This window comes from Salvelinus alpinus, chromosome 12, assembly GCF_045679555.1.
Source record: "Salvelinus alpinus chromosome 12, SLU_Salpinus.1, whole genome shotgun sequence".
Taxonomy (NCBI): Eukaryota; Metazoa; Chordata; class Actinopteri; order Salmoniformes; family Salmonidae; genus Salvelinus; species Salvelinus alpinus.
In genome coordinates this window covers 52,328,445-52,354,756 of record NC_092097.1, presented here as the reverse complement: position 1 = coordinate 52,354,756, position 26,312 = coordinate 52,328,445, and the positions used below count along the sequence as shown (strand labels likewise).

Genomic DNA, 26,312 nt, shown 5'->3' with positions numbered 1-26,312 from the left:
AAGGTTTAAAAATATAAAGTAAACTTTGAACAGTCTTATTAACCCTATCAGTCCTAAGAACCCGGCAAAAATCAGCTTTTCATTTATCTGACTGTCATTTATCTGCATGTCCAGCCCTTATATTGAGCCTCACAATTCAATATTTTACCATTTACTTTTCAGGACGAGGGCAAAAAAATAAAAATAAGGAAAGATGTTGTTACATCCACCGGATAGGTACAGTGAAATGTGTTGTTTTACACTGTCAGACATAGTAGAATGGAGCCAATTAGGGTGAAGTGCCTTGCTCAAGGGCACATCAACACATTTTTCACCTAGCCTGCTCAGTTATTCAAACCTTTCGGTTACTGGCCCAATGCTCTAACCACTAAGCTACCTGCCGCCCAAGTGGAACGCAAAACAATTTTGACATAAACAGTTGCATTCATGAGATTTATTGACAAATGTCAATAAAAAAATAAGGTCCGCCAAAGCACAAACCTAATAAAATGAATTTATATGAATGCTGTAAGTACAGAAATTGTTTGCTCAGTGGGAAATTAATATCTATCTAGTCAGTGTCAACTGTGTAGAGTTTGTGACAGCAACTATGTGAGCTTATTACAAACACACACACAAGAAATGAGACTTCCATAGAATAATAAATGTTCAAAATGATATTTACATTTTATTATAATATGCTTTGTTAGATAAATAGAACAGCCTGTAACCTGATGGAGACTGAACTATCAGGCAATATGTATGTTTATGTAGGTCGGTTACAAAATACCTGCAACTTTCCCCAAATTCCCTGGTCCTCCGGAAATCCCGGGGCGAAGGATTTCCAGCCGGAAGATTCCCTCCTGATTCCGGGGAATTCTGAAAAAACCTGGAAATGTTGGGAAAGTTACTGCAATTTTGGAACCCTATTCTGTAGCAAAAAAAACAAACCAAAAAAACTGCTACACAGTAATAATAAAAAACCTTGGTATTATGAGAATATCCATAAGAATTAATCTACTTCTTCTGTTACATCATCACCTCTACATATCGGTGTAATTGTGCTTTGATAATGACATATGTGCGACTAGAACACAGATACAGAACATTTTAAAACCCTCACAGAATTACAAGGAAAACCCGAAATGAACTGATTTCTGGAAAACTCCCCACACACCACTTATGCCAGTCAAGAACATGGGTAAATTAATAGGCTGGAAATAACACATCTCACAACTCATTCCTAAATCCCATGTCAAACCGTAGCCTCTACTACTCCCTAGGCACTGTAGAACTGAGAGGACTGGATAGGCGTACACAATGTGGAAGCTCTGTCTGTGACAGGTGGAATTGTCTCCATACAAGTACGTACGGCATAGTTGCACACATTTAACATGGATTAATGAAGCAAGGCGTGTTGTTGGAATGAGGTTCAGCTGCTAGCTGGTGGATTCAACCAGGCTGGTCACACAAACCAACACATTTCATTACACAAACACACGCACACACACACACGCACACACACACACTATTAGGAGGGGAGCATCATCTTTTTCCTGTATCATCGAGGCAAACTTGGCAGCAATAATGCAAATGAAAAAATGAACAAAATTAAAAATTAAAAAAAGGTAATACATGCAGAAGACGATATACAAGCATGCATTTACAAGATGAGACCTGAAAAGTTCACCATTTATGTTTTTACTAAATGGTAAAGCTCTCTACTACCTTCTCCCTAAACGCTTCCACTACTCATCTTGGTTGCTATTGATGTAACCCATTGTGGAGATGGCTACATTCTCAAGACAGACAGAGAGACTCCCACTGGAACTGCACCCCTACCAAGCATCACAGCAGTTACGGTGCTACGTCTACAGTGGAGTTGAGTGAAGCACAGCATTTCTCCACTGACCAGGGTTGGGGTCAATTCCATTCCAATTCAGTCAATTCGGGAAGGTTAATTGTCTGAATTGAAATGGAATTGATCCCCACCATACTACTATCCTAATAGGCCAGCCATCAGCAACTGACAGCCAGGTGTTGGCTGTTATAAAGGCATGAGGCTCTGTTGATGTTTTTTTGTACAGTGCTGTGTCTGTACACTAGTTAGATACATTTCCCATATCTGTCTGTTTTAGAGTGAGAAGTCCATATTTGCAGTGTGATCTTGAAGAGTAGAGTCTTTGTTTCCTGGTTCTATTCCAAACATAGACATAGAACATTCAGGATTTACTTTTAGCATTCCAAATTCCCCAAAATGTTCTGGAACTTTTACAGATATTTATGTTCGGAATAATCTTCTTCTTCTCCACTTAATGTGATTGTTGTGATTGTTGATATTTTCCCCCTCCTCTCAGATAGTAAGAAAAGTTTCCATATTGAGAATCCGTTCACGTCAGATATTCTTGTTGTATGGTTGACTTTGGTTGCATACTGCCAGCCAGGTTATTCCTCCTTCCTCCTGTCCTGATTGGCTCAGGTATTTCCTGCTTTCTCCTGATTGGTTCAGCATGTGAAGTCTTCGAAGTTGCCCTGTGCTGGATGGTGAGGAAGCATGTTGGCAGGATACGTGCCCGGCGTACGCAGGTTCTCACAGGGCGTCTGAGGGAAGAGAAGTGAACAAAGGATGAGAAAAAGTGAAGGGAAGAAGAAAGGAGAGACAGAAATTAGAGGTTCTCACACAGAGCCCGAGGGATGAGCAAACAGGAAGGACAGACACAAATTAGAGGTTCTCACATAGAGCCTGAGGGATGAGCAAACAGGAAGGACAGACAGAAATTAGAGGTTCTCACACAGAGCCCGAGGGATGAGCAAACAGGAAGGACAGACAGAAATTAGAGGTTCTCACATAGAGCCTGAGGGATGAGCAAACAGGAAGGACAGACAGAAATTAGAGGTTCTCACACAGAGCCCTAGGTATGAGCGAACAGGAAGGACAGACAGACAGGAATAAGAGGTTCTCACACAGAGCCCGAGGGATGAGCGAACAGGAAGGACAGACAGACAGAAATTAGAGGTTCTCACACAGAGCCCGAGGGATGAGCGAACAGGAAGGACAGACAGAAATTAGAGGTTCTCACACAGAGCCCGAGGGATGAGCGAACAGGAAGGACAGACAGAAATTAGAGGTTCTCACATAGAGCCTGAGGGATGAGCAAACAGGAATGACAGACAGAAATTAGAGGTTCTCACACAGAGCCTGAGGGATGAGCAAACAGGAAGGACAGACAGAAATTAGAGGTTCTCACACAGAGCCCGAGGGATGAGCAAACAGGAAGGACAGACAGAAATTAGAGGTTCTCACACAGAGCCCGAGGGATGAGCAAACAGGAAGGACAGACAGACAGGAATAAGACTTCCGGTAGTAGAGAGGAGTGAACATACTGTAGTGGAAAGAAACCAAAGAGAAAATACTGCCAAAAATCACCCTTTTATTTTATAGTGCATTACTAAGTCTAAAGTAGTGCACTATATAGAGAATAGGGTTCCATAGGACTCCGGTCTAAAGTAGTGCACTATATAGAGAATAGGGTTCCATAGGACTCCGGTCTAAAGTAGTGCACTATATAGAGAATAGGGTTCCATTTGGGTAAGAAATATGAAACAGGCTGGATTCAATGGAGGAATGCAGGGTAAAGGAGGATGAAATAACTCCATGCAGCGAACCAACCATCTCTCTCTCTCTCTCTCTCTCTCTCTCTCTCTCTCTCTCTCTCTCTCTCTCTCTCTCTCTCTCTCTCTCTCTCTCTCTCTCTCTCTCTCTCTCTCTCTCTCTCTCTCTCTCTCTCTCTCTCTCTCACTCTCTCTCTCTCTCTCTCTCTCTCTCTCTCTCTCTCTCTCTCTCTCTCTCTCTCTCTCTCTCTCCCCCCCCCCCCCCCCCCCCTCTCTCTCTCTCTGTCTCGAAAGGGTTCTATGAGGACACCCAAATAACCCTTTCGGAACCTTTTTTTCTAAGAGTGTACACTTGAAAATCAGAAGCTGTCACCCCCACCCAAAGCTCTCATTGTAAACCCACTAGGCTGGTCCTACAGACCATCCGTGATTAAATTGAAACCATTTCCACAATCTCTCACTTTCTCTTTTATCACTGTGCCTCTTTCTCTCGCTCTGTTTTTTTTTTTTGTCCCCTCCCCCCATCTACCCTGTCTCGGTCCAACAATTTTTCCAGACACGGCAAATACTTAGGCAGAGATAGAGCTAGCCTACTGACGTGGCGTTTGACGTTCTCCAGACTCAGAACTGCTCCCCGGTCGTTGCTGTTGCTGCGTTTGTGTTTCTTATTTGAGCACCGACACAGCTTGTACTTGATCACCTGCAAACAAGCAAACATAGTAGCTGGTCTTTGAAGCAGTGCCTCAGAGAACCAGACTTTTGGAATGCAGCCAACTGACTGTTCACTGTTCATCTGTTTTCCTTTTCTTTTTACAGACTGCTGGTGAACGTGTTTCCTTGTTTATTACTGGATTCTTATGGAGACAAATGAATATAGTAAAGAAAAAGTTATATAATTCAAAGACAATTGATGGTACACATACAGAAATGATTTCCAGTGTCAGTAATGTTTACAATAATGAGATAAGGTACTGATCCCCGTTTATTCAAATGATTCCAAAAATGATGATGATTATTTTTTATTTTATATAGATAGAATTAATCCTGAGTACATGAACATACAGTAAACAGAAAGCGTGTATATCCTCAAACACATCCTTGTTGAACAGGCAGCTATTCCACCCAGGGAGGATGCTGCTCTGATACAAATCCACAGCAACAGAAGCATCCTAACTGAATCCCAAATACAAAATGACTAAAACGTTCATGCAGTCAACAGTGCTGCGCCTGAGAGAGATGAGCTGCTTTCAGACACCTGGAAATGAATGCTCTGCAAGTTCGATTTAAAGTCAGCGGCTAGTTTTAACGGGATACAGGTAGTTCCCTTTTTATTAAGTGTAGCTTCCCTAGGGTGTTGTCTCCTCCAGACAGTTTTTAAACCGGTTACTTGGTTACTAAGAAACATCCACAATAACTTGGTTAGCATTTACGGAGAATGCAGCAATGCTAGTGGAAATGGACTGTTTCCGTGTGGCTGACTGGTTCTAAGGCCTGTGGCTGTCTAGCACTTAACTAGACATATTGCCCTGAGGGAATCATGTAAATGAAGGATATTTACATACATTGACATATATACTACCATAACCTAGAGGCAAACTTTCTCTAGGAAACCTAGATGCAAGCAAAAACCCGAGACATAAACAAATACCTAAGTATGGCTTCATGAAACTGTTTCAGTACACACTGGATAAGATTTTGAAGAAAGATCTGACAGGAAACCTAGAAACATTTTACATTTACAAAATGAAGGCTTACCTCATATAGGTAGTCAAAGAGCTCCAAGATGGTGAGGATACTGGCTCCTATGAATAGTCCCATCTGTCCACCAATATCACCTGGAAACACATGAAGAGACTCAACTGACTACCAATATCACCTGAAAACACATGAAGAGACTCAACTGACCACCAATATCACCTGAAAACACATGAAGAGACTCAACTGACCACCAATATCACCTGAAAACACATGAAGAGACTCAACTGACTACCAATATCACCTGGAAACAAATGAAGAGACTCAACTGACCACCAAAATCACCTGAAAACACATGAAGAGACTCAACTGACCAGCAATATCACCTGAAAACACATGAAGAGACTCAACTGACCACCAATATCACCTGAAAACACATGAAGAGACTCAACTGACCACCAATATCCCCTGAAAACACATGACATACATGATGAAACAATGATGAAATGAAAAATATTTGACATTTTTCATGCAAGGGCTTTGTGTCTGGAACCTGAAACGTTGGTTCCATAGTAAATTAAGTAATATTGGGTTCCTTTTTTTATTCACAGGCTAAAACATAATTGAAAAATGTTGTATTCAGGTATAACGACACACGTCAGGGTGGTTAATATCAATTTAGTTAAAACTGATAATAACTGTATTTGCTAATTTGTTCAGCAATTTCCGATCAACTGCTGACCAGCGTTTTCTTACCCAGCAACCCAGCGAACTCGTAAGCTTTCGTCTGCTCGATGGTCTCGTAGTTCAGAGCCTCGAAGAAGATATCCAGAACCAGGATGTTATCACTGTCAACCAAGAGGAGAGGAAAGAGAAGATAAGTTACTGTCTAAAATAAAACAGCTATTAGTATTTTTGTCTTCTCCTCACCCCCTAAGACACCCAGACCTTAAAGACCTTAAAGACACAGCTATTAGTATTTTTGTTTTCTCCTCACCCCCTAAGACACCCAGACCTTAAAGACCTTAAAGACACAGCTATTAGTATTTTTGTCTTCTCCTAACCCCCTAAGACACCCAGACCTTAAAGACACAGCTATTAGTATTTTTGTCTTCTCCTAACCCCCTAAGACACCCAGACCTTAAAGACCTTAAAGACACAGCTATTAGTATTTTTGTCTTCTCCTAACCCCCTAAGACACCCAGACCTTAAAGACCTTAAAGACACAGCTATTAGTATTTTTGTCTTCTCCTAACCCCCTAAGACAGCCAGACCTTAAAGACACAGTGCAGCACCCCTGGAGCAGTTTCAGGGTTAAGCGTCTTGATCAAGGACACAACAGCAGGAAACGGGATCTAGGAACCTTCACTAAAACCAACAAGTCCACTTCACACTTAATACCCACATCTAACAGCAATTGAGCATTGATTGGCACAGCAGGCTGTCCCTCTCCTTGCCTGCATGATTTCCTGTTTCTAATCTTCAGATAGATGACTGAGCAGATGTTTCAGGTTGAGCAAATCATTTGTGTGCGTGCGTGTGCATGTGTGTGTAATTTGCCTTCAGATAATATCCTCCTGTTTGGAAATACGCCATTGAGGGAAACATACGAAGGAAATGTTTCCTGTTGTGATTTCACTGTACTGAATTATACACTATATATACAAAAGAATGTGGACACCCTTTCAAATTCAGCCACACCCGTTACTGACAGGTGAATAAAATAGAACACACAGCCATGCAATCTCCTTAGACAAACATTGGCAGTAGAATGGCCTTACTGAAGACCTCAGTGACTTTCAACGTGGCACAGTCACGTAGGATGCCACCTTTCCAACAAATCAGTTTGTCAAATTTCTGCCCTGCTAGAGCTGCCCCGGACAACTGTAAGTGCTGTTGTTGTGAAGTGGAAACGTCTAGGAGCAACAACGTCTCAGCCGTGAAGTGGTAGGCCACACAAGCTCACAGAACGGGACCTACGTGTACAGAAGGACGTAGCGCGTAAAAATCGTCTGTCCTCGGTTGCAATATTCACTACCGAGTTCCAAACTGCCTCTGGAAGCAACGTCAGCACAAGAACTGTTCGTCGGGAGCTTCATGAAATGGGTTTCCATGGCCGAGCAGCCGTACACAAGCCTAAGATCACCATGCACAATGCCAAGCGTCGGCTGGAGTGGTGTAAAGCTCGCCACCATTGGACTCTGGAGCAGTGGGAACGCGTTCTCTGGAGTGATGAATCGCGCTTCACCATCTGGCAGTCCGACGGATGAATCTGGGCTTGGCGGATGCCAGGAGAACGCTACCTGCCCGAATGCATAGTGACAACTGTAAAGTTTGGTGGAGGAGAAATAATGGTCTGGGGCTATTTTTCATGGTTCGGGCTAGGCCCCATAGTTCCAGTGAAGGGAATTCTTAATACAGAAATGGTTTGTTGAGATCGGTGAAGAAGAACTTGACTGGACTGCACAGAGCCCTGACCTCAACCCCATCGAACACCTTTGAGATGAATTGGAACGCCAGGCCTAATCGCCCAACATCAGTGGCCAACCTCACTAATGCTCTCTCTCTCTCTCTCTCTCTCTCTCTCTCTCTCTCTCTCTCTCTCTCTCTCTCTCTCTCTCTCTCTCTCTCTCTCTCTCTCTCTCATCACTCTCTCATCACTCTCTCATCACTCTCTCATCACTCTCTCATCACTCTTTCCCTCTCTCATCTCTTGTCTGTAGAATGTCAAGCAGGGATTACTGTACATCAAGGCCTCGGGCACAGTGGATGATTTAGTTTCTGAATATCTGTTAAACAAGTGTTCTATCGAACTACAGGAATCTAACTGCAGGGACTACTAGTGTGTGTCTCAAAACTGCACCCTATTCCCTAAATAGTGCACTACTTTTGACCAGGGCTACAAAGGGAATACGGTGCCAATTGGGACCATCAACACTACAGCTGTTTCTCTCTGATGATAAATCATCAGAGGTACATTTTTTAATACCTCTATCATGGCTTTGACATAAATAAAATCACAGTAAATCTACAGTCAATCAGAAAATACTTTTGATGTTCACAAACAAGACTTCTTGACTCAGGCAAATCTGAATCATTTATAGAATGTAGAACATGTATCATCTGAATCACATATAGAATGTAGAACATGTATAATCTTAATCATTTATAGAATGTAGAACATGTATAATCTGAATCACATATAGAATGTAGAACATGTATAATCTGAATCACATATAGAATGTAGAACATGTATAATCTGAATCACATATAGAATGTAGAGCATGTATAATCTGAATCACATATAGAATGTAGAACATGTATAATCTTAATCACATATAGAATGTAGAACATGTATAATCTGAAACACATATAGAATGTAGAACATGTATAATCTGAATCATTTATAGAATGTAGAACATGTATAATCTGAATCACATATAGAATGTAGAACATGTATAATCTGAATCATTTATAGAATGTAGAACATGTATAATCTGAATCACATATAGAATGTAGAACATGTATAATCTGAATCATTTATAGAATGTAGAACATGTATAATCTGAAACACATATAGAATGTAGAACATGTATAATCTGAATCACATATAGAATGTAGAGCATGTATAATCTGAATCACATATAGAATGTAGAACATGTATAATCTGAAACACATATAGAATGTAGAGCATGTATAATAAACTCCCTGACATTCTCTCTCTCTCTCTCTCTGTCTCCCTCTCTCTCTCTCTCTCTCTCTCTCTCCCTGTCTCTCGCTCTCTCTGTCTCTCTCTCTGCCTCTCTCCTCTGATTTGCAGGAGCGGCTGTGTGTTACGTTTCAGTGTCAGTGTGTGCTCGTCACGTCGTCGCCAGACAAACGGCTGTCAGCTCCTTTCATTACTCTTCTGATTAACCTGGGATCTCTGACCCACTGGGACTGTCACACACACACACACACACACACACACACACACACACACACACACACACACACACACACACACACACACACACACACACACACACACACACACACACACACACACACACACACACACACACACACACACACACACACACACACACACACACACACACACACACACACACACACACACACACACGCCCTAGAGCAGCTGGCATGAGAGCAACAGTCAGACAATCCCAACTTCTAGTGCCCTGTGTCACGACTGTCCTGTGAGGATCCAAATAGGTCAGATCAGCTTTGCAATAAATGACTTCAACCAGACCCCCTCTCACCCGCTGAACTGGTGGGGGTTGACAGCTCACACACTGTTGTAAATCGAGGACAGAACATCCAGACACCCCTCTCCAATGTTCACCAGAGGCCTATGTTCCTGCCGAAACTCTAACCACGTTCTAAAGCGAATCCTGGAACAATATTTCAAACATAGAACGTTGGGAATGGTCAAAGGCCATGAAGTGTCCGACTGATGCGTTGTGCGTGAAATTTGAAAAATTATGAAAGTGTTTTTGTTAAAGAGGGACATGACTTTAGCAGCCATAAGAGATAATAGTTTTACATAACTTTGTACAAGTGACAAGTCACTCCCCAGAGTGAGGTCAGAGAGCGTGTCAGTCTGACGGAACTGCCCCTCTCGAACAAACTGCATAAATGATGGGTAACAAAACTAACATATCAGACCAGGAAGATGTGAAGCTGCAGCTACACGTTTAAAGTGGTTTGAACTCTGAATCTCAACACGAGGTAAAGACGATAAAGTCACCTCCCGGACAATCACTGGTATGGCTGATTAGCTGTCCTAAGTAAAGTATCTTCGAAAGCAAATTTAAGAAGGACCATTCTGCTACTCTGCTCAAACCACTGTATTACGCTACTCTCATCACCCCACTGGGAAACCATCGATAAGGCTGGCTAGCCTAGCTTCAACGAAACATCATCAAGAGTGAATGGAAGGAAAATAAACTCTGTAGTTCTGTTCAGGACTTCACGACAAGTCACTGGATACCAGACAACTACAAAGAAGGACAACAGAGGAATCCCTTTTGGACAATCAGAGCCTTACAAGCGTGCCGCAAAAGGCCCAACCCCCTTTCCAAGGTGGCCCTGTTCAGAGAGATGGCGAACCAAGTTATTTTCATGTAAAAAATTATTTCTTACTCCAAGTGGGTGGCGGTTCGTATGCAAAGTATAGGAGTACGATAAGTGAGAGTAGTTTCTAAATGTACCAACGTTAAGTCTCTCTCTCTCTCTCTCTCTCTCTCTCTCTCTCTCTCTCTCTCTCTCTCTCTCTCTCTCTCTCTCTCTCTCTCTCCCCCCTCTCCCTCTCTCTGTGTCTCTCTCTCTGTCTCTCTCTCTCTCGCCTTCCCCCTCTCTCTCTCTGTCTCTCTCTCTCTCTCTCTGTCTCTCGCCTTCCCCCTCGCCCTCTCTCTCTCTCTCTGTGTGTCTCTGTCTCTCTCTCTCTCGCCTTCCCCCTCTCTCTCTCTCTCTCTCTCTCTCTCTCTCTCTCTCTCTCCTTCCCCCTCTCTCTCTCTGTCTCTCTCTCTCTCTCTATGTCTTTTGTAACAAGCAGCCATATTGTTGTCAGTCTAATAGGGATGTGTTTTTAATGTATTACAGTTTTTCTCAATTGCTAAAACACAATTTCTGAAACCTTGCTCCATTTCCTGAAAACATTGAACACAAAACCTCCTCTTCAAGCACTATTTACATAACCTCTGACTCCTCTCGCAAAATGAAACATTCACCTCAAAACAGTTTTACCTGTGTTCAAAATCTAACACGGCTCTCAAATCATAAACAAAGTGATCAAAATGATATACACTCTCAAGCAGTCAGTAAACAACACACTGAAAAATATAAAACACATTGTTCTTCCTCCTCCTTGTACCCCTATTTTTACAGTACTGTACCCTGCATCTCACAAACTTATCCTTTGTCTCTGTGATACTGTAATTCTTGTTCTTTGTTGATATGAACCTGCAACCAGTCAAAATCTATTGAGCAGTCAGTACTGTTACAGTATACAGCCTACAATGCACTGTACTACAGTATACAATATTAAAAGGGACAAAAATCAAAGGAGTAAACATGTGATCAATGTGCTTCTTCTTGTCTTTGGGCTGGGTCAGGCCAGAGCACTTCGTCAACATCACAAGCAATATTGTCCCCCTGAGGCAACGGGGGAAGAAGCCTCTTGTGTGCCGTATCCAGCCCTGACATGATTCCTCACCTAAATCCATGGCTTGCAGCAGATTTACTCTGGTGTAGGGTTGTCTATCATACACTTTCCATCTCCAAGAGGAGAAAAACTCCTCAATCGGATTCAGGAAAGGCGAGTATGGAGGGATGAACAAGTTCATAAACTGCCCATTGATGTGTAACCATTCCCTTACCTGAGCAGCTCGGTGGAAACTGACATTGTCCCACACTATCACATAGGTGGGAATGGGATTCTCATTTAGTTCTTGACCCTGCTGCTCTTGAACCTGCTGCTCAAATAAAATATCTCTTAGATTGGCAATAAATCTTAGAAGGTGCTGGGTGTTATATGGCCCGAGTGTAACATGGTGATGTAGAACACCATGGTTGCTGATAGCAGCACAGATTGTGACATTGCCACCTCGTTGACCGGGGACTTCAACAATGGCCAGCTGTCCAATCATGTTTCGGCCTCTCCTTCTCCTCTTTGTTAGATTGAAGCCTGCTTCATCGACAAAGATGAACTCATGGGGTCTGTCCAAGGATTCCAAGTCAAATATTGTCTGTGTAGAAATATAATATACTGCATGTAGGATTTTGTAAGCTGTTACGAAGGAGGACACGGTCAATTGTGGAAATGCTCACACTGTCGATTCCCTGGAAGTGTGTGTTGTCTTGTATCACTCGTTCCTGGGTTTCTCTGAGTCGTATTGCATTATCTTGAAGGACCATGCCAACTATAACGGCCTCTTGCTCCCGAGTGAATATAGCTGTCCTTCCACCTCCATGTGGCAGCCTTGCAATTCTACAAAAAGTAGTTGTGCAGTTACAAAACATATTCATGCAGTACAATACATACAGTGATTCACTTTACAAATGTCTATTGAAACAGCTGCATATAGTGTAGTACAGTAAATTTGCAATTACAAAAATACAGTAGTATACTGTACCTGTTCTCTTCTCTGAATGTCCTTACTATGGTGGACACAGAAAATCGTCTCAAATTGGGTTGCACTCTAAGTCCTGCTTCCCTCATTGTCAGTCCATGGACAAGAACATGGTCTATAACTGTTGCTCAAATTTCATCAGATATTTCCACTCTTTGTCTTCCTCTTCCTCCTCCTCTTCCTCTTTCTTGTCCTCTTCCTCCTCGTCGCCCACCTCGCATACGCACTCGTCCTCGTCCTCTCACATTGTTTCTTCTATCCATTCTCAGACTTTCTCCTTCCCACCTTCAACAACCTGTTTGCTCTCTGAACTGGCTTATATTGGTTGTGTCGCATCATTTGAAACAGGTTAAATCCATTTAGAGTGGTTGTGTTCAATCAATGACTTGTGTTCTCTATTTGTATTTGATTGTTGCCACTTTTGTTTACCAGTATGGATGACGTGTGCATTGGAGTGCAGAATGTGTTTTGAGAATGAGAATGTGTTTAGAGTTTTGCTGAAAAGTCTAAGTGAGATCTGCAAATTGTGTTTTACCATGTGAAATGGTTTAAGGTATTGACAACAGACTGCATAATTAGCTAAATGAGTCCAGGCAACTGAGAACTTTGTTCAGCCAATGAGTTTTAGTGTTTAAGCAATTGAGAAAAACTGTAAGTGTGCATGTTTATCCTGTGTTACCATTTAGTTAGCTAGTAAATAAATAATTAAACCAATTTGTGTAGTACTGAATCATAAGTAAGGCTGGGGTTTTTGCAGATGCAAGGAGGTTACGAGGTTATGATGATACGAGGTTATGATTAATAAATTGACTGTTTATAGATGTGATATGTAAATACCTTTCAACTCTTTAAATTAACACTCTCGTGGTGCGCTAGATCCAATGAGTTAATTGTTACATGATTGATTTAATCGGGTAACAATTAAACATATTTAGCTTGATTAGATAAATAACAGTCTTCAGATTGTTAGAAGTCAAGTCACGACACCAGCGAACAACCGTCCCCTATGTCTGTCTCTGTCACACACACTTCTCCCCTCTGTCTATCTGACACTGCCGCCGGTCACACACACCGGTGAACAATCCTCACAGATACTCACTGATCAGAAACACACGTGTACACACACACACACACACACACACACACACACACACACACACACACACACACACACACACACACACACACACACACACACACACACACACACACACACACACACACACACACACACACACACACACACACTAGACCTCGCACTCTCAAGACATATTCATTGCAATCTGATCTCTAAACAGACTGGAGGAAGAGAAGGATACATTTTCTATCCACTGAGAAGTTAGATCATGTCGATGATGAATTTGTCTGAGGTAACTGTCTAACTGTAATGGATTAGCTGTCATGGTGATCATTATCAATACAACTTTACACAAGAAAACTATTTACAGTGCGCTAGAGGTATTTTTAAACCCACTTTTGGGGGAATATAATTTATCATATTGTCCTTTATTTAAACCTCCACACCTGACAGATAGATAAGGAACAGACAGGTAAACCTCCACACCTGACAGATAGATAAGGAACAGACAGGTTAACCTCCACACCTGACAGATAGATAAGGAACAGACAGGTAAACTTCCACACCTGACAGATAGATAAGGAACAGACAGGTTAACCTCCACACCTGACAGATAGATAAGGAACAGACAGGTAAACTTCCACACCTGACAGATAGATAAGGAACAGACAGGTAAACTTCCACACCTGACAGATAGATAAGGAACAGACAGGTAAACCTCCACACCTGACAGATAGATAAGGAACAGACAGGTTAACCTCCACACCTGACAGACAGATAAGGAACAGACAGGTAAACTTCCACACCTGACAGATAGATAAGGAACAGACAGGTTAACCTCCACACCTGACAGATAGATAAGGAGCAGACAGGTAAACTTCCACACCTGACAGATAGATAAGGAGCAGACAGGTAAACCTCCACACCTGACAGACAGATAAGGAACAGACAGGTAAACCTCCACACCTGACAGATAGATAAGGAACAGACAGGTAAATTCTCCACACCTGACAGATAGATAAGGAGCAGACAGGTAAACCTCCACACCTGACAGATAGATAAGGAGCAGACAGGTAAACCTCCACACCTGACAGACAGATAAGGAACAGACAGGTAAACCTCCACACCTGACAGACAGATAAGGAACAGACAGGTAAACCTCCACACCTGACAGATAGATAAGGAACAGACAGGTAAATTCTCCACACCTGACAGATAGATAAGGAGCAGACAGGTAAACCTCCACACCTGACAGATAGATAAGGAACAGACAGGTATACCTCCACACCTGACAGATAGATAAGGAGCAGACAGGTAAACCTCCACACCTGACAGATAGATAAGGAACAGACAGGTAAACCTCCACACCTGACAGATAGATAAGGAGCAGACAGGTAAACCTCCACAACTGACAGATAGATAAGGAACAGACAGGTAAACCTCCACACCTGACAGATAGATAAGGAACAGACAGGTAAACCTCCACACCTGACAGATAGATAAGGAACAGACAGGTAAACCTCCACACCTGACAGATAGATAAGGAACAGACAGGTAAACCTCCACACCTGACAGATAGATAAGGAACAGACAGGTAAACCTCCACACCTGACAGATAGATAAGGGACAGACAGGTATACTTCCACACCTGACAGATAGATAAGGAACAGACAGGTAAACCTCCACACCTGACAGATAGATAAGGAACAGACAGGTAAACCTCCACACTTGGCAGATAGATAAGGAACAGACAGGTAAACTTCCACACCTGACAGATAGATAAGGAACAGACAGGTAAACTTCCACACCTGACAGATAGATAAGGAACAGACAGGTAAACCTCCACACCTGACAGATAGATAAGGAACAGACAGGTAAACTTCCACACCTGACAGATAGATAAGGAACAGACAGGTAAACCTCCACACCTGACAGATAGATAAGGAACAGACAGGTTAACTTCCACACCTGACAGATAGATAAGGAACAGACAGGTAAACCTCCACACCTGACAGACAGATAAGGAACAGACAGGTAAACCTCCACACCTGACAGATAGATAAGGACCAGCCAGGTTAACTTCCACACCTGACAGATAGATAAGGAACAGACAGGTAAATTCTCCACACCTGACAGATAGATAAGGACCAGACAGGTTAACTTCCACACCTGACAGATAGATAAGGACCAGACAGGTTAACTTCCACACCTGACAGATAGATAAGGACCAGACAGGTAAACCTCCACAACTGACAGATAGATAAGGACCAGCCAGGTTAACTTCCACACCTGACAGATAGATAAGGACCAGCCAGGTTAACTTACGCGATGTATTGCTCAGTCTTGTTGTACTTCTTGGCCAGGTACTTGGCTGAGGCCTTACTGGGAATCTTGACGAAGGACATCTCCTTTCCAAAGCGCGTCATGTTGCAGGGCGTCTCACACACGCAGTAGTCATTATCCCTCTCCACCAGGAAGTCTATAAGGGAACACAACAAGGGGACAGTGTCCTTTATATGTAGTGCACTACAGCACGTTGCGGGGCATGAGAAACAGACAAAAACTGGTTGAATCAACAGCAAAAACTGGTTGAATCAACATTGATTCCACATCATTTTCAACCACGTTTCCACATGAATCAACACGTAAAACTGATTGGATTTGCAAATGAACCAAACGTAAATCAAAACTAAATGTTGAACTGACGTCTGTACCCAGTGGGAGGGAGGGAGGGAGGGAGGGAGGGAGGGAGGGAGGGAGGGAGGGAGGGATGGATGGAGAGAGAGAGAGAGAGAGAGAGAGAGAGAGAGAGAGAGAGAGAGAGAGAGAGAGAGAGAGAGAGAGAGAGAGAGAGAGGGACTACATGACCAAAAGTATGTGGACACGTGCTCGTTGAACATCTTATTCCTAAATCATGGGCATTAACATGGAGTTGGTCCCCCCGTTGCTGCTACTATAACAATCTCCACTCTTCTGGGAAGGCTTTCCACTAGATGTTGGAACATTGCTGCGGGGACTTGCTTCCATTCAGCCACAAGAGCATTAGTGAGGTCGGGCACTGATGTTGGGCAATTAGGACTGGCTCGCAGTCGGGGTTCGATGGGGTTGAAGTCAGGGCTCTGTGGAGGCCAGTCAAGTACTTCCACACTGATCTAGACGAACCATTTCTGTATGGACCTGGCTTCGTGAACGGACAGAGATAGGAGGTTTTGCTTACCCAAGGCAGGATCGGCACACTCCTTGTACTGCTCTGGGGTACAGTATGGGGCATCTCCTGAGGAAAACATGACAGAGAGACAGAACACAACGTCCTGGATGAGGAAGAGGATGAAGAGGGGACATCTCTGTCATTACAACTCCTTGTTCTCTCTTGATTGATTTCATCTGTCTTATTTAAAAAAAAAAAACGTATTATTTAACCAGTTAAGAACAAATTCTTATTTACAATGGAGGCCTACGCCGGCCAAACTCAGACGATGCTGGGCCAATTGTACATCGCCCTATGGTAGTCCCAATCACAGCCGGATGTGAAACAGCCTGGATTCAAACCAGGGACTGCAGTGACACCTCTTGCACTGAGATGCAGTGCCTTAGACCACTGCGCCACTCGGAAGCACTATCTGCCTGGAGTTGGAGTACTGGAGTACTCCATCCTAACATGTTGATCTAATCTGCTCATTTAATGACTGATTTCATTAACATTGGTGTCCTTTCATGTTCTCTAGATTGGACAATCTCTTCTATTAGTGAGAACAGAGTTAAAGAAAACACAGCAGCCTGATGCCCGAGATGCAGTGAATTAGCTCCCTCCTGTCCTATTATTATAGTTATTCACATCCCTGACACACTGTTGACATTTAGTAAATATAGTTATTCACATCCCTGCTAAACTGTTGACATTTAGTAAATATAGTTATTCACATCCCTGACACACTGATGATATTTAGTAAATATAGTTATTCACATCCCTGACACACTGTTGACATTTAGTAAATATAGTTATTCACATCCCTGACAAACTGTTGACATTTAGTAAATATAGTTATTCACATCCCTGACATACTGTTGACATTTAGTAAATATAGTTAGTAAATATAGTTATTCACATCCCTGACAAACTGTTGACATTTAGTAAATATAGTTATTCACATCCCTGCCAAACTGTTGACATTTAGTAAATATAGTTATTCACATCCCTGACATACTGTTGACATTTAGTAAATATAGTTAGTAAATATAGTTATTCACATCCCTGCCAAACTGTTGACATTTAGTAAATATAGTTATTCACATCCCTGACACACTGTTGACATTTAGTAAATATAGTTATTCACATCCCTGACACACTGTTGACATTTAGTAAATATAGTTATTCACATCCCTGCTAAACTGTTGACATTTAGTAAATATAGTTATTCACATCCCTGACAAACTGTTGACATTTAGTAAATATAGTTATTCACATCCCTGACATACTGTTGACATTTAGTAAATATAGTTATTCACATCCCTGCTAAACTGTTGACATTTAGCAAATATAGTTATTCACATCCCTGACACACTGTTGACATTTAGTAAATATAGTTATTCACATCCCTGCCAAACTGTTGACATTTAGTAAATATAGTTAGTAAATATAGTTATTCACATCCCTGACACACTGTTGACATTTAGTAAATATAGTTATTCACATCCCTGCTAAACTGTTGACATTTAGTAAATATAGTTATTCACATCCCTGACACACTGTTGACATTTAGTAAATATAGTTATTCACATCCCTGACACACTGTTGACATTTAGTAAATATAGTTATTCACATCCCTGACACACTGTTGACATTTAGTAAATATAGTTATTCACATCCCTGACACACTGTTGACATTTAGTAAATATAGTTATTCACATCCCTGACACACTGTTGACATTTAGTAAATATAGTTATTCACATCCCTGACACACTGTTGACATTTAGTAAATATAGTTATTCACATCCCTGACACACTGTTGACATTTAGTAAATATAGTTATTCACATCCCTGACACACTGTTGACATTTAGTAAATATAGTTATTCACATCCCTGACACACTGTTGACATTTAGTAAATATAGTTATTCACATCCCTGACACACTGTTGACATTTAGTAAATATAGTTATTCACATCCCTGACATACTGTTGACATTTAGTAAATATAGTTATTCACATCCCTGACACACTGATGACATTTAGTAAATATAATTATTCACATCCCTGCCAAACTGTTGACATTTAGTAAATATAGTTATTCACATCCCTGACATACTGTTGATATTTAGTAAATATAATTATTCACATCCCTGACATACTGTTGATATTTAGTAAATATAATTATTCACATCCCCGACATACTGTTGATATTTAATAAATATAATTATTCACATCCCCGACATACTGTTGATATTTAGTAAATATAATTATTCACATCCCTGCCAAACTGTTGACATTTAGTAAATATAGTTATTCACATCCCTGACATACTGTTGATATTTAGTAAATATAATTATTCACATCCCTGACATACTGTTGATATTTAGTAAATATAATTATTCACATCCCTGACATACTGTTGATATTTAGTAAATATAATTATTCACATCCCCGACATACTGTTGATATTTAGTAAATATAATTATTCACATCCCTGACACACTGATGATATTTAGTAAATATAATTATTCACATCCCTGACATACTGTTGATATTTAGTAAATATAATTATTCACATCCCTGACACACTGATGACATTTAGTAAATATAATTATTCACATCCCTGACACACTGTTGACATTTAGTAAATATAATTATTCACATCCCTGACACACTGTTGACATTTAGTAAATATAATTATTCACATCCCTGACACACTGTTGACATTTAGTAAATATAATTATTCACATCCCTGACACACTGATGACATTTAGTAAATATAATTATTCACATCCCTGACACACCGTTCCAGTGAAATGCCACCGGCAGGTCTGGAGTGATGAGGATTAATGAATGAGATCATGACAGAAGCTACGCACCCCCTATTCCCCAGAGAGTGCATTTCTTCTGACCAGAGCCCTAGTCAAAACCTCTGAACTATATAGGGAATAGAGTGCCAGTTGGGACACGGTGGAAGGAGGGCGCTTCACTGTGCAGATTACTGATTGATACTCTGGGGACACGTGTTTTTCACAGCACACAGAATAACTACTGAGATACACTGCTACTGCTATTTCTAACACGTACCAATTACAGCTGTTGGTCATGGAAACAGTTTAGAATAAAGGCTAGATTCCACATTTAGATTTCACTGACTAGGCTGACAACAATGGGTTTTATAGGACTGAATCATAGTTAAAGGTAGATTTGACATTTAGATCTAAATCCCAAAATAAGTAGAACAGATATTATATTGTTTATCTGGCCTTGACACTGATTAGAGTGACAAACATCGGCAGAGCAATTGTTCTGACAAATCCAGCTCAACCAATGTAGTCCACTACTACCCATTTTATAATTGGGTGGTTCAAGCGCTGAATGCTGATTGGCTGAAAGCCGTGGTATATCAGACCATATACCACGGGTATGACAAAACACTTATTTTGTCTGTTCTAATTACATTTGTAACCTCGGGGGGTTGTGGTATATAGCCAAGTAAACTGCGGCTAAGGGCTGTATCCAGGCACTCTGCGTTGCGTTGTGCGTATGAACTGCCCTTAGCCGTGGTATATTACCATACCCCCTCGGGCATTATTGCTTTAATAGATCACAGATAATAAATATAACAAAGATAATAAAGATACGAAATAGAAGAAATAGAACAAAGATAATAAATAGAACAAAGATAATAAAGATAATAAATAGAACAAAGATAATAAAGGTAATAAATATAAGCTTTTCTTTTGTGTCTTTCTGTATCTTTCTCACATTCAACCCAGTCAGCCCTTTCTCTAAGATACACAATATATCACATTAGACAAACAGAGATAAAAACTCCACTACAGCAATGTCAACTAAATCTATTGAACCATAGCAGTGTGACTACACATGTTTTTAACAGTTTTGTTTGTGACTCTCAGTCACGGTTCTCTATAGTGTCTGTGACAGAGAGGATGACTGAGTCACGGTTCCCTATAGTGTCTGTGACAGAGAGGATGACTGAGTCACGGTTCCCTACAGTGTCAGTAACAGAGAGGATGACTGAGTCACGGTTCCCTACAGTGTCAGTAACAGAGAGGATGACTGAGTCACGGTTCCCTACAGTGTCAGTAACAGAGAGGATGACTGAGTCACGGTTCCCTACAGTGTCAGTAACAGAGAGGATGACTGAGTCACGGTTCCCTACAGTGTCAGTAACAGAGAGGATGACTGAGTCACGGTTCCCTACAGTGTCAGTAACAGAGAGGATGACTGAGTCACGGTTCCATATAGTGTCAGTAACAGAGAGGATGACTGAGTCACGGTTCCCTACAGTGTCAGTAACAGAGAGGATGACTGAGTCACGGTTCCCTACAGTGTCTGTGACAGAGAGGATGACTGAGTCATGGTTCCCTACAGTGTCAGTAACAGAGAGGATGACTGAGTCACGGTTCCCTACAGTGTCAGTAACAGAGAGGATGACTGAGTCACGGTTCCCTACAGTGTCAGTAACAGAGAGGATGACTGAGTCACGGTTCCCTACAGCGTCTGTGACAGAGAGGATGACCGAGTCACGGTTCCCTATAGCGTCTGTGACAGAGAGGTTGACTCAGCACTTGGCATGGGGAAATGTTCCTACATTCTATCTTTTTCTAGGGGCCTTTGCCTCAAGGGCAGAAATCAATTTAAGTTTAGGCAAGAAATTTGATTGGTTAAGTTTATAGTTGGTGTTTGGGGTAGGATTTGAACCAGCAACCTTGTGTAGGGCAACCCGCCCCCCATGTTGAGCGTTTTTGGAAAACTCCACTGAGCCAGTTGTAATTCTACAGGTATTGTGTGTGTAAATGAGAGAGAAGCTTTGACTATGTACAGACACAGAGTGAGCATAGCCTTGCTATTGAGAAAGGTCGTCGTAGGCAGAGAAGTGAAGACAGGCTGTGCGCACACTGCCCACAAAAATGAGGTGGAAACTGAGCTGCACTTCCTAACCTCCTGCCAAATGTATGACCGTATTACAGACACATATTTCCCTCAGATTACACAGACCCACAAAGAATTAGAAAACAAACCTAATTTTGATAAACTTCCTTATCTATTGGGTGAAATACCAAAGTGTGCCATCACAGCAGCAAGATTTGTGACAAGAAAAGGGCAACCAGTGAAGAACAAACACCATTGTAAATACAGCCCATATTTATGTTTATTTATTTTCCCTTTTGTACTTTAACTATTTGCACATCATTACAACACTGTATATAGACATAATATGACATTTGAAATGTCTTTATTCCTTTATTCTTTTGTTTCTTATCTATTTCACTTGCTTTGGCAATGTAAAACATATGTTTCCCACACCAATAAAACCCCTTACATTGAAGTTGAAATTGAGAGAGAGAGGCTCCTACCAGGCATGTGTACCATGCGGCAGTTACAGTTCTCCACCAGGTAGCGCGTCTCACAGTCGATACGGCAGGCCGTCAGGCTGTAGGAGTTGAAGAAGTCAGAGTCCATGGGAGTGGACTTGCAGTCGCCCCACGGAGGAGGCAGGTACGTCAGCTACAGGAGAGAGAGAGAGAGAGAGAGAGAGAGAGAGAGAGAGAGAGAGAGAGAGAGAGGGAGAGAGAGGAAAGAGAGGAGAGAGAGAGAGAGAGAGAGAGAGAGAGAGAGAGAGAGAGAGAGAGAGAGAGAGAGAGAGAGAGGGAGAGGGAGAGGGAGAGGGAGAGAGAGGAGAGAGAGAGAGAGGGAGAGAGAGAGAGAGAGAGAGAGAGAGAGAGAGAGAGAGAGAGAGGGAGGGAGAGAGGGAGAGAGAGGTCAGAATGGGGGAGAAATGAATGGGGGAGAAAGGAACGTTAGCTATAGAGGAGAGACAGACATCTCTGGGAACTCGAGGAACAATGTTGTAGAAAAAGAAACATTTTCTGTTGTTCTAGGCCTAAAGTCCTGGGTAGTGGCAGTGCAGGCTTTTGTTACAGTCCATCACTAACATTACCTCATTCTACTTTTCTACTAATCACAATAAGTTCAATCAGGTTAGCGCTGGGCTTGAACAAAAGCCTGCACGACCCTGTATCTCTCCTTGCAGGGCTGGAGTTAGACACACTGGCTGTGTGTGAGTTAGTGAGGCCGAGGCCGCACACACACACACACACACACACACACACACACACACACACACACACACACACACACACACACACACACACACACACACACACACACACACACACACACACACACACACACACACACACACACACACACACACACACACTCTCTCTCTCTCGTAGGGGATGACTGTCCACCTACAGTATCCTGCTGATGCTACAGCCTTTCTGCCCAGAAGCCAAGCCCTTGCTGACCCACAGTAAAACAATCTGGGAGACAGAGCCAGACATGATGTCTCAGAGTAGAGTTACCGTAAACCAGGGAGACAGAGCCAGGCATGACGTCTCAGAGTAGAGTTACCGTGAACCAGGGAGACAGAGCCAGGCATGACGTCTCAGAGTAGAGTTACCGTAAACCAGGGAGACAGAGCCAGGCATGACGTCTCAGAGTAGAGTTACCGTAAACCAGGGAGACAGAGCCAGGCATGATGTCTCAGAGTAGAGTTACCGTAAACCAGGGAGACAGAGCCAGGCATGACGTCTCAGAGTAGAGTTACCGTAAACCCATCTACACACACACACACACACACACACACACACACACACACACACACACACACACACACACACACACACACACACACACACACACACACACACACACACACACACACACACACACACACACACACACACACACACACACACACACACAGACACACACACACACACACACACGTTCTGTCCCATTTCCTCCCCAAAATCGAATTAGAAAATGATAATGATTTCTCTATTTGGTGTTTCAGATGGGAGGATTCATAGTGGTGCGAAGGCAGAATAAAATAGATTAAAATTAAACAGTGCTGGTCCCAATGGGCTGAGCCACACACAGTGTCCCACATGACACCCTATTCCCTATATAGTGCACTACTTTTGACCAGGGCCCTATTCCCTATATAGTGTACTACTTTTGACCAGGGCCCATAGGTGGTAGGGAATGGGGTGCCATTTGGGATACAAAACTAGTTTTCTCTGGGTTTGTCCAACTCATCATCTGTTTCAAACCTGTCTGAAGATCCAGCCGTCTGAATAATGATTTCACCATGCCTGGTGGTCCCTATTCACTACACAGCCAGCCACACAAGCCACCCACATTCATTGTACCTTTGGAAAGCATTTGTGGAGGCTTGATTCTGTGAGTCTTTGTGTGTTTGCAACTGTCTGTGAAAGGCTTTAGGTTTTTTTAACAGAAACCGCCATCTCAGTAGAAAGAGAAACAAATAGCTGTGTTGTTTAGTTTTCAACCCGATTTCCTCGAATTGAAAGTTACTGGCTAATTCTCTGAGGCTGAAGTAACTATGAATGTTTTATTCTTGGTATGACGCTACAAGCTTGGCACACCTGTATTTGGGGAGTTTCACCCATGATTCTCCGCAGATCCTCTTAAGCTCTGTCAGGTTGGATGGGGAGTGTCGCTGCACAGCTATTTTCAGGTCTCTCCAGAGGTGTTGGATCGGGTTCAAGTCCGGGCTCTGGTTGGGCCACTCAAGGACATTCAGAGACTTGTCCCGAAGCCACTCCTGCGTTGTCCTGGCTGTGTGCTTAGGGTCGTTGTCCTGTTGGAAGGTGAACCTTTGCCCCAGTCTGAGGTCCTGAGCGCTCTGGAGCAGGTTTTCATCAAGGATCTCTCTGTACTTTGCTCCGTTAATCATTCCATCGATCCTGACTAGTCTCCCATTCCTTGCCGCTGAAAAACATGCCCACAGCATGATGCTGCCACCACCATGCTTCACTGTAGGGAGGGTGCCTGGTTGCCTCCAGACGTGACGCTTGGCATCCAGGCCAAAGACTTCAATCTAGGTTTCATCAGACCAGAGAATCTTGTTTCTCATGGTCTGAGAGTCAATTAGGTGCCTTTTGGCAAACTCTAAGCAGGCTGTCATGTGCCTTTTACTGAGGAATGGCTTCCGTCTGGCCACTCTACCATAAAGGCCTGATTGGTGGAGTGCTGCAGAGATGGTTGTCCTTCTGGAAGGTTCTCCCATCTCCACAGAGGAACTCTAGAGCTCTATCAGAGTGACCATCGGGTTCTTGGTCACCTCCCTGACCAAGGCCCTTCTCCCCCAAATGCTCAGTTTGGCCGGGCGGCCAGCTCTAGGAAGAGTCTTGGTGGTTCCAAACTTCTTCCATTTAAGAATGATGGAGGCCACTGTGTTCTTAGGGATCTTCATTGCTGCAGAAATCTTTTGGCACCATTCCCCAGATCTGTGCCTCAGTTCATCATCCTGTCTCAGAGTTCTATGGACAATTCCTTCGACTTCATGGCTTGGTTTTTGCTCTGTCATGCACCGTCAACTGTGGGACCTTATATAAACAGGTGTGTGCCTTTTTAAATCATGTCCAATCAATTGAACTTATAACAAATGGACTATGATCAAGTTGTAGAAACATCTCAAAGTTGATAAATGGAAACAGGATGCACCTGAGCTCAATTTCGAGTCTCATAGCAAAGAGTCTGAATATTTCAGTTTTTTTTATTTTTATACATTTGCAAAAATGTCGAAAAACTTGTTTGTCTTTCGCTTTGTCATTATGAGGTATTGTGTGTAGATTTGAAATAATTTAATCAATTTTAGTATAAGACTGTAACAAAATGTAGAGAAAGTCAAGGGGTCTGAATCCTTTACAAATGCACTATATATATATATATTGCCACACTATGAGTTTGGAATAATACTGTGAAATTGATGATGTTGCCCATTAGGTGTAATAGCTGTTTAAAAAGAACGCTTGAAATTTCTGCCTGTTTTGGTAGGTTGGAGTTTTGGCCTGACATCAGCAGGCAGTAAATAGACCAATAAGAAAATGAGTTCCAAACCTCTGCCAATTACATATCGTTTTCAGGTTGCCCCTCCCCACTCTGACCACTCAGACAGTCCTAGCAAAATTCTTCCTTGAGAAATTGCTCTTTGCTTAGAAGCTATTTTTGTTTCTATTTTGACAATTTAATTGAAAAAAATCACAGTAAGGTCACGGCCGTGTATATTGTTACCTAGAAATGGTTTGATATTGGGATAAAAACGACTGCATCGGACCTTTCATTTATATATTTGCACCAAAACAGTTTCACACTAATGGAGAGCTTTGGAACGAAAGGGTTGAATGTGACTGTATTGCATTAGATTAATGAAAGCTGGGACAGAACCTCTCTCTAATGCTGGCAGTGTTAGTGTGTGTTTTTGTGTGTGTGTATGTCGATGTCAGTGTGTGTTTTGGTGTGTGTTCAGTACAGGTCTAATCAGTCTGCGGTGGTATTATGTATGCTGATGGTGTTGTGGCTGCAGACCACGGGATGCTTACCTCTCTCTCTCTCTGTCTCTCTGTCTCTCTGTCTCTCTGTCTCTCTGTCTCTCTGTCTCTCTGTCTCTCTGTCTGTCTGTCTGTCTGTCTGTCTGTCTGTCTGTCTGTCTGTCTGTCTGTCTGTCTGTCTGTCTGTCTGTCTGTCTGTCTCTCTTTCTGTCTCTCTTTCTGTCTCTCTCTCT

The 26,312-nt window shown here is 42.3% G+C and overlaps 1 protein-coding gene across 5 annotated transcripts in view; it reads right to left on the bottom strand.

The window, feature by feature from the left end:
- Positions 1 to 641: 641 nt before the first annotated feature.
- LOC139536333 (acid-sensing ion channel 1B) overlaps positions 642 to 26,312 on the bottom strand; it is a 381,353-nt gene continuing 355,682 nt past the window's right edge. For 4 of the 5 annotated variants that reach the window (XM_071336787.1, XM_071336789.1, XM_071336785.1 and 1 more), the window contains 7 exons: positions 22,072 to 22,222; positions 16,715 to 16,771; positions 15,823 to 15,976; positions 6,043 to 6,134; positions 5,347 to 5,426; positions 4,190 to 4,291; positions 642 to 2,580 (listed from right to left, as the gene is read on the bottom strand). In XM_071336787.1, the coding sequence (XP_071192888.1) occupies positions 2,485 to 2,580; positions 4,190 to 4,291; positions 5,347 to 5,426; positions 6,043 to 6,134; positions 15,823 to 15,976; positions 16,715 to 16,771; positions 22,072 to 22,222 (732 nt within the window). In that variant the 3' untranslated portion in view covers positions 642 to 2,484. The other variant, XM_071336788.1, reaches the window with a different exon arrangement.